This window comes from Myotis davidii, unplaced genomic scaffold (assembly GCF_000327345.1).
Source record: "Myotis davidii unplaced genomic scaffold, ASM32734v1 scaffold281, whole genome shotgun sequence".
Classification (NCBI taxonomy): Eukaryota; Metazoa; Chordata; class Mammalia; order Chiroptera; family Vespertilionidae; genus Myotis; species Myotis davidii.
Window position 1 is genome coordinate 477,953 of NW_006293784.1, and position 8,094 is coordinate 486,046.

At 44.6% G+C, this 8,094-nt stretch overlaps 1 protein-coding gene across 1 annotated transcript in view; it reads right to left on the reverse strand.

The window, feature by feature from the left end:
• The window catches only part of RHOJ (ras homolog family member J), an 87,981-nt gene that overhangs the window by 20,926 nt on the left and 58,961 nt on the right, over positions 1-8,094 (reverse strand). The window contains exon 3 of the mRNA XM_006767637.2: positions 1-130. This exon is cut by the window's left edge and continues 6 nt beyond it. Within this exon, the coding sequence (XP_006767700.1) occupies positions 1-130 (130 nt within the window). The remainder of the gene's footprint in view (positions 131-8,094) is intronic.

Below are 8,094 nucleotides of genomic sequence, written 5' to 3' on the forward strand. Positions count from 1 at the left end.
TGCAGTCCTTCAGCTCCGGGACCCATTCCTCCTGGACATTGTGGTAAGAGGCAGGATTTACGACTGAGAAGCAGATCAAAAACACATCCGTGTTGGGGTAGGAGAGAGGCCTCAGCTGGTTGTAGTCCTCCTGTGGGGAGAGCAGAGAGGGTGTACAGCCTGGGGAGGGGGGTCCCGTTTGGTGCAGTGGAATCCTGACACAGGCAAGATTCCACAGACCCCGTTCCTTCCCCTGCCCCGGAATCTGGTGCTTGCTTATGTTACTAGAAATAAAGGAGCCATCAGTTAGGAGACACCTTTTTGTTGTGTGTGGAGATGATAAATTGCTCCCTTTTAAGATGAACTTAAAAAAAATAGGTTTAACAGCTTTAGTGAGATAATTTACATACCATAAAGTTCACCCATTTAATGCGCATACTTCAATAAGGGTTATTGCAATTCTGTCACATTGGAACTGTGTTGTACTGAATATGTCTTTAAATTAGTGGGCCATTGGCCAAGGCACAGAAATTCTCTCCTTATACAATTTTTAAAAGTTGCATTTAAATTTAACTTAGAAAAGCTAACTAAAATGCAAAACAAAGAGTTGAAGAATTATGTTGTGTGAAGGTTTAGAGCTCAGAATTTGGGATTTGTTTCTAAGTCTGCTTACCACCATAGGGTGGCCTAATAAATAAAATGCCAGTTTAATTGTTTTCTCCCTAGAGACTTTTCTGACCAGAATATGCTAAGAAGGCTCCTTTCCAGGCCATAACCTACAACTGTTTATGACACCTGCCCTTTCATGTATTCCTCACACCTGGGGTGTCATAAACGGAGCAGGACCTTGCTCATTTTTTCCTCATGCCCCACTTGTACTCTGTCCATGGCAAATATTCCATAAATGCTGTTGACTGATTAGAGGGCACTGGTCTTCAGTGACCTGCAAATGAACACATGGCTTTTCCATGGGTCACTTACTGCAATAGAATCATCTGGGGAGTTTTAAGACCATCTTGATGCCCTGTTAGCCAGCTACCTGCCCTTACCCACTCTCCTACTCTGGGGAAAATTAAATCAGAATATCCGGCTTGCATATCTGGGCATTTGGACTTCCTTGGTCTGGAGTTGAGAACAGTTGTTTACATCATCATCATCATCATCATTATCTTCACCATATATAAAATCAAGGACTCATTCCTAAAGGCATTGTTTCAAGCACTTACATGCATTATCCTGTTGAGTCCTCACCACTGGAATGATGGTATCATCACTGTCCACATTTCATAGAAGAGGAAGTTAAGGTTAAGAGAAGTTCAGCAACTGACAAATGAATGTCACAGAACTATTAAATATAAGGATGGGATATTTAGCCTGAATCCAACTCTAGCTCTGAATCGTGACCACACTATTTGCTTCAGAATTTTAAGTGGCAGCTTAAACATTTTCTTGAAAATTCAGTTACCCAGGAATCTTAATATAGACTCATGCTTTACCCAGGGAGCTAAGAAACTTAGAGACCACAGGGTATATATAGTTATCTATTTCATGGCCGGCATCTATTAGAAAATACCACCAGATGGCAGCAAACACTGTATTTTTAAAACCTCAAAGCCAAAAAACAAAACACAACCGGGACGAATGTCACAGCGAGATGAGGTAGGAGCAAATAACTGGTAGTCGGAAAGGATCATGTTTATTTGACTTTCTACCCAGAAGCTATCAAATGAGTCCCCCCAGCTGAGGGGCTTCTGATTGTGCCCTTCACTGGACCTTATCCTGCTCTGTATTCTGATCTCTCTTCTGTGGAAACGTTCGTCTTGCTGGGTTATTCCCTTTAAAAAGATGTATTAAGTGCCTCCTGAACATCTGTCACTGTGAAGGATGCTATAAAAACTATAGAAAGTGAATAAGAATCGTCAATCAGTCGGGGGAAAGAAATGAAAATATGGGAAACAACTCAATTTATGTGGAAGTGAGACGGGTGAAGTATTTCTTGTTCTTTGTTAGCTCCATGATCACAGAATAATGAGAATCTTGATTTGGCTGAATGATCTGACAGTCAGTACCGTGGCTCCCAAAAGCATGGTCCCTGACCAGCACCACTGGCATCACTTGGGAGCGTGGTAGGTATGTCCACTCCAGGCCCGGCCCAGCCCTCCTGGAGCTGAGGCTCTGGGGGAGGGGGTGCTGCACCCTCGGTGTGCCCTCCAGGTGACTCTGTGGCATCGCGTTTCAGAAACACGGGTTACCATGTTTCCCCTCAGCCAATTTTGTAATTTAAGAAACCCAGAACTAGACAGATGATCTAAGTGACTGTATTGGGACTAGAGAGCAAGCATACCTTTAAAGAAGCCTCACACCTGGGCCGCCTGGGCTCTTTCAGCCCCCAGTTGCCACTGGCCAGAGCTGTGAAATGTGGCAGGGGTTGGGGGTTAATAACAGAGACTCCTGGGGGCTGAGAGCCGGGCAGTGGGAGGTCGAGGGATATGAATGTGTACCAGCTGATAACTTCAGTGACTTTTATTTGTGACGGAGCACAATGTGAGCTTAGATTGGAGGTTGAGATGGTGTAAAGGGCTGAGAGGAGTGGATAAAGAGTCTAGCTGGTATTTGAAATTGAGAGTGGAAGACCAGTGCTTGAGTGCTTCTTGAAGGGACAGTGTTTTAATCTAAAAGAACAACTCAAATGGGGCTTTTGAGGGTTAAAGTGGACAAAGAGGCTGGGGTGAGGGTTGGGGTGGGAAATCGGGGGAGGGTGTTACGGAGGAATTTGGAGCAAGGTAGGCTTTGTACTTCCCACCTAACTTCACCCCAAAGGCAGGGGAGTGTTTGGTTTGAAGGCACACCTGGTGTTCTGGGGGGACTGTGGGTGAATATTAAAAAAGTTCAGGGACCAGCTTAGCATCAAATGGTGCAGGTGGTGAGTGAGACCATTAGACCAGCCCTCCTCAGACTTTATACACATTTGAATCCCCCGGGACCTTGTTAAAGTGCAGATTCTTATTCAGCAGCAGGTCTGGGATGAAGCCCAAGAGTTTGCATTTCTAACCACTTTCCAGGTCACGCTGACCCTGCTGGTCCAGGGACCACACTTGGAGTGGCAAGGACAGTGCATCGCACATTCCTTCTGACTCTTATCCCCCCCTCAATTGGAAGTAGGAGTCTGCTTCCAAGTCTTCTTGGGTTTAGGACATTTATCCCAGATTTTCAGCACACGTCTCATTTTCATATTACCCCATAAACACACTCATAGCTGTCAGGCTTGCCTTGGAAAATCTGGGCAACATACCTAGGGCGGGAGTGTGGCACAGCGCTTAAGAGCATGGGCTAGGGAGGCACATTCTCTGGGTTCAAATCTCACCCTGCCGATGACTATTGTGTAATCGTGGGTAAGTTCTCTCTGCCTCGGTTTCTTTATCTATAAACTGGTTGGTAATAGTGTTGGCCTCATAGGACTCAGATGGGTATAAAATGTGTTAATATTTGTAGACCACTGAGAACAGAGCCCTGAGTGTAGTATGTTCTTTAGTAATCAAGAGTCCGTCCCCCATCCCGTGCCAACGATCGCTGCAGAGTCCTTGTCCTCACTGGATAGCAGCACTGGATCCAAAGTGAGCTTTTTATAAACTGAGTATTAATGAGACCCAATTGTTTACATGCTCTGGTCGAAACTCTGATTCAACGTCCCTACAGATTCATTTTTCAAAATTTGGGGGGAAGATCGTGTCCTAAGGTTACTTGTCATGTGGGGAAACTGCCATCTAACCCCCAATTTGCACTCTTCTAAAACCATAGTAAGATGCGTGTGATTAAGAAAGGGTGGGTTACTCATTGAGGAAAAACAATTATTTTGAGGTTTTAGGCAAACTTTCCATGGAGGATTGACGCCAGGTCCTGTGCTCCAGATGGCCCCACTGGGTGAGCCAACAGCGAAGGGGAAGACGGACGTCCTTCCAAGTAGACCCTGGGTTGCCATTAATGAACCCCAGCTGTACTTGGCACCGCCCTCCCCACATCTGTTTCATGTCTCTGCAGCCCACTGGGGGAAGGGGGCTTCAGAAATCAGGACTGGTGCAGGCCTGGCTGAGGTGTGCAGCTGATGACCTTCCTGCTCCCACATGCCCATGGTCCCTGGTGACAGATAAGCTGCCATGGGCTGTGGTTTCTCAGGGACACACCCATTCTGTGCTTGCCCACGTGCCAATCCTGCGGGGCTTGCATCAGGGAACTCTGGGATGTACCCTGCTGAGAACCAGACTCCTGACACCAAAAGATTCTTGTTCCTCCCTGGCAGCACCACCAACAGCCACTTTTGCAGATGTTGCCTTTGAGATATGTCCATCCTGGAGTTTGGTCCGAGAGGCCTCAATTTGAGCAGCGCTGTGCCCATATGTAAGCCAGGGCCTACTCAGAGAAGGAGGCAAGATGTCTTAGTACCATGACTGGCTCTACTCTAGGTGGTGGGAAGGGGTGGGAGGACACTGGGCGCAGAGCCATGACCTGGGAAAGACCCCTCTCCTAGCTTGGCATTCCTCAGCCTGCGAAGGGCCAGGCGTTGCTCCAGCGTCCCCACCCCAGCATCCTGCTCTCCATTGGCCTCTCACGATGCACTCTAAACAACAGGCCTGCAAGCACGTCATGGAAAAGTCGGCTCTCAGATTCTTTGAAGCTGAGCCAAAGGCCTGAACTCTAGAGATCCCTTTCAGAGAGATGCTCAGAAATACACTCCTAGGGGCATGTGCCGGGCAGGATGAGGCGGCAAGACCTCGAGGGATCTGGCTCACAGGCCTGGCCTTATTGCTTCCCCAGTGTGAGCTGAGGGGCAACATGCAGAGTCACCCTGAGAAACAGCCCTCATTTCATTGTCTAACCCAGTGATTTTCAACTGGCGTGCCGCAAGTATTTTTAAAACATGCAATACCTGACTAGTTAGGGGCACTGCACTTTTCCCTTAGATTGTCAAATAAAAAAGTGACAAAAGCCAACACAATAGCCGTCCAGTGTAGCTGAATCAAAATTACACCTATTTTTTTTGTCAGATTGGAAAAAAGTGTAATATAGTCTTTGGTGTGCCCCAGATTTCTGGTAATTAGTTTATGAGATGAAAAGGGTTGAAAATCTCTGGCCTAGCCTAATGTTTGGGATTCTAACTGATGAAGCAGAGTTCTGAAGACTGTTTGTAAAAGACTCCACTCCAAGTCCAAATATTAGTTTGTTTCGGGCTTTGGGGAGAGAGCTAATCTCTAACAGCAGCTGCCATGTGCTGGCAGTGTATGTGTGTGACTTCATTATGAACTGTCTTCATAAAGCAAATGCTTGGCTGGCTTGTCAAGGGCTGGGTTAAGGTCTCAGTGGTGCCCAAGGCCAACAAAGTGCGGCCAAGTGGTGGAAACCAGGTCAAAAGATTTGTTCAGGGGTAACTTTGAGGGTAGAAATAATGAGTTCCTATCAATTTACCTTTTAGAACACGTGCTTTTTGAGGTTGGTTTCATCAACTCTGACCCAGAGTTAGCTCAAGCAAAGATGCGGGACACTGCTTCTTGGTTTATTCATGAAATAGAATTATGCACAGCAAGCCATCTTGCTGGGAACTCTATAGCCGGGTGCAGTGACTTATTTCATTTTTGTGGTTCAAAAAGGAATCAAGTTTGAGATCACGGCTCTTTCTTACTAGCAACTCTGGCCAAATGAGTATTTTTGAGTTTGTTATAGATGTTCCTTAGCCACATGACTGCAGCAATATTACTAGAATGTAACTGAGGAGGTGACTACTCTATCTGAGGCAGGGAGTGGAAATTTTGGGACAATGCTTCTAAATTAAATTTGTTATAAAGACTGATTGGCAGAGTCATAGAACCATGGGAATCAACTCAGGTAATGTTTTTCACCACCTCTTCCTAACACTAGGGACCATGCCTCAACCACCAAGGACTTCTAGAGGAGTGCTTCTTGAATTTTAATGTGCACATGAATCACCTGGGGATCTTTTAAAAATAAATTTTAGAATGTGGCAGGTGGAGGTGGGGCCTGAGATCTGCATTCCTAATAGGGTCACTTGTGACATGGATGCTGCTGGTCATTGGACCATATTGTGAGTGACAAGGATGATGTACAGACCAGTAGCAGTATCACCAGGGAACGTGTGAGAAATGCAAATTCTTGAGCTCTACTTGTAGAATAAGAAACAGGGGCTGGGGCCCAGTGGCTGGTTTTTGTGTGATTGTGATGCCCGTTCAAATTTGAAAACTGGTCTACAAAATGAACTACCTGTCATCCTTAGTGTAAGAAATTTCAACATTTAATAATCCTTATCTGCTGAAAGGTTTCGCTTAGGTCTAGCTTCAAATCATTTTGCTTAATTACTCTATTTCTTTTAGCCTTTCTTGGAGTCATCTTTTTTATTTTTAATCCTCACCTGATATTTTCCATTGATTTTCAAAAAGAGGAAGGGAGAGAGAGAAGAACAGTAATTGGTTGCCTCCTGCACGCACCCCTGTTGGGATCAAACCCACAGCCGAGATCAGTGATGGTGAACTTATGACACGCGTGTCAAAGGTGACACGTGAACTCATTTTTTGGGTTGATTTTTCTTTGTTAAATGGCATTTCAATATATAAAATAAATATCAAAAATATGTCTTTGTTTTACTATGGTTGCAAATATCAAAAAATTTCTATATGTGACACGGCACCAGAGTTAAGTTAGGGTTTTTCAAAATGCTGACACACCGAGCTCAAAAGGTTCGCCATCACTGGCCTAGCTCTTTGCAAATGCAAATGCCCTGATTGGAAATAGATCCCACAGCCCTTGTGATGCATGGGATGATGCCCAACCAACTGAACCACTGGGCCAGGGCTCTTGGAGTCACCTTTTAAAGTTCCTAACCATAGAATTTGAGGCCTAGAGGAAAATGTAAGACATGTTCTGATTCTTTTTCCTCGTGTTTTGTGTTCCCCTATGAGCCTTGTCTAGCTCCGAGCTTTCAAAGTAGCTGCTGGAAAACATTAAAGTGAACGTTAAGTTGAAGAAATACCTAAAACCATTTGTTGTTATATTTTATCCGTGCTCATCACTTTCCCTGGTGTCCGAGGTTTAGGTCGTTCTGCTTTCTTCAATTTGATGTTTAAAGATATTTTTGCACTGCCTTAGAGCTTCAACTCCTATACTAGTATTGTCTAAATTTTTTTTCTATAAAGGACAGAGCAGTGGGAAAGAAGAATTGAACTCCACACAAGCTTTTAAACCATTTTATTGAATTTGAAATTAAATAGAGGCCTGGATAGGTTGTTCTGGGGACAATTAACGCACAGAAGCTAACAATTGCATGGACTGCTGTACAAGAGGGAGGGCATGAGGGGCAGAGAGCACTGTTTAGAAGGCACGGGAAACAGAGGTTTCAGAGTCAGGCAATAATTTTTGCTGTACAGAACTTTTCAAACTGGATTTAATATCTATAAAATCTGACTATAGGGGAGAAGGCTGTAAACTCCTCTTTCTTTAAGGCTGTGAGTCCCTGATGAAGGGGGACACACCAATGATTACGTGATTGAGTTTGGCAACTCCAGACCAAAGAGCGTACTCTTCTTGCTGGAATGCTTTCTGGTGGAGGCGTAGCCAAGTATGAGCTGCACTGAGGCCCCTGTACTTAGCTCAGAGGAGACAAACCAATTTTCCCATATTGGGCATCTGGAGGTATCCTGTCCTAGTTCTGTGTCTTGGTATTACTGTGAGTTTCCACTTCCTGAGAGTAGATGGCCCAAATTGCCATCTGCTGATGAGTGGAAACTGGATGCTCTTAGAAGCCTTGAGTCTGGAGCTAAATTTTCTAGGTTCCCCACTTCCTAGACCTGCCCAACATTAGCCTTTGCTATCCCACACACATATATATAGTGGTCCTTGCAAATGCATAGAGAAATCTCAAATAAAATTCCATTTACTATTTTTTTTTTCTAGTATAGAGCTTTCAAGTTGAGCAGAAAGACATATCCAGATAATTGGGAGTGAGTTTGACGACCACTGCCCTATACTAGCAAAAAGATTGACTTGCTCAGTGTATTTTAGCAATAAAGTATTTTTTCATTAAGGTTTGTTGTGTGTTTGTTTTGAAACATG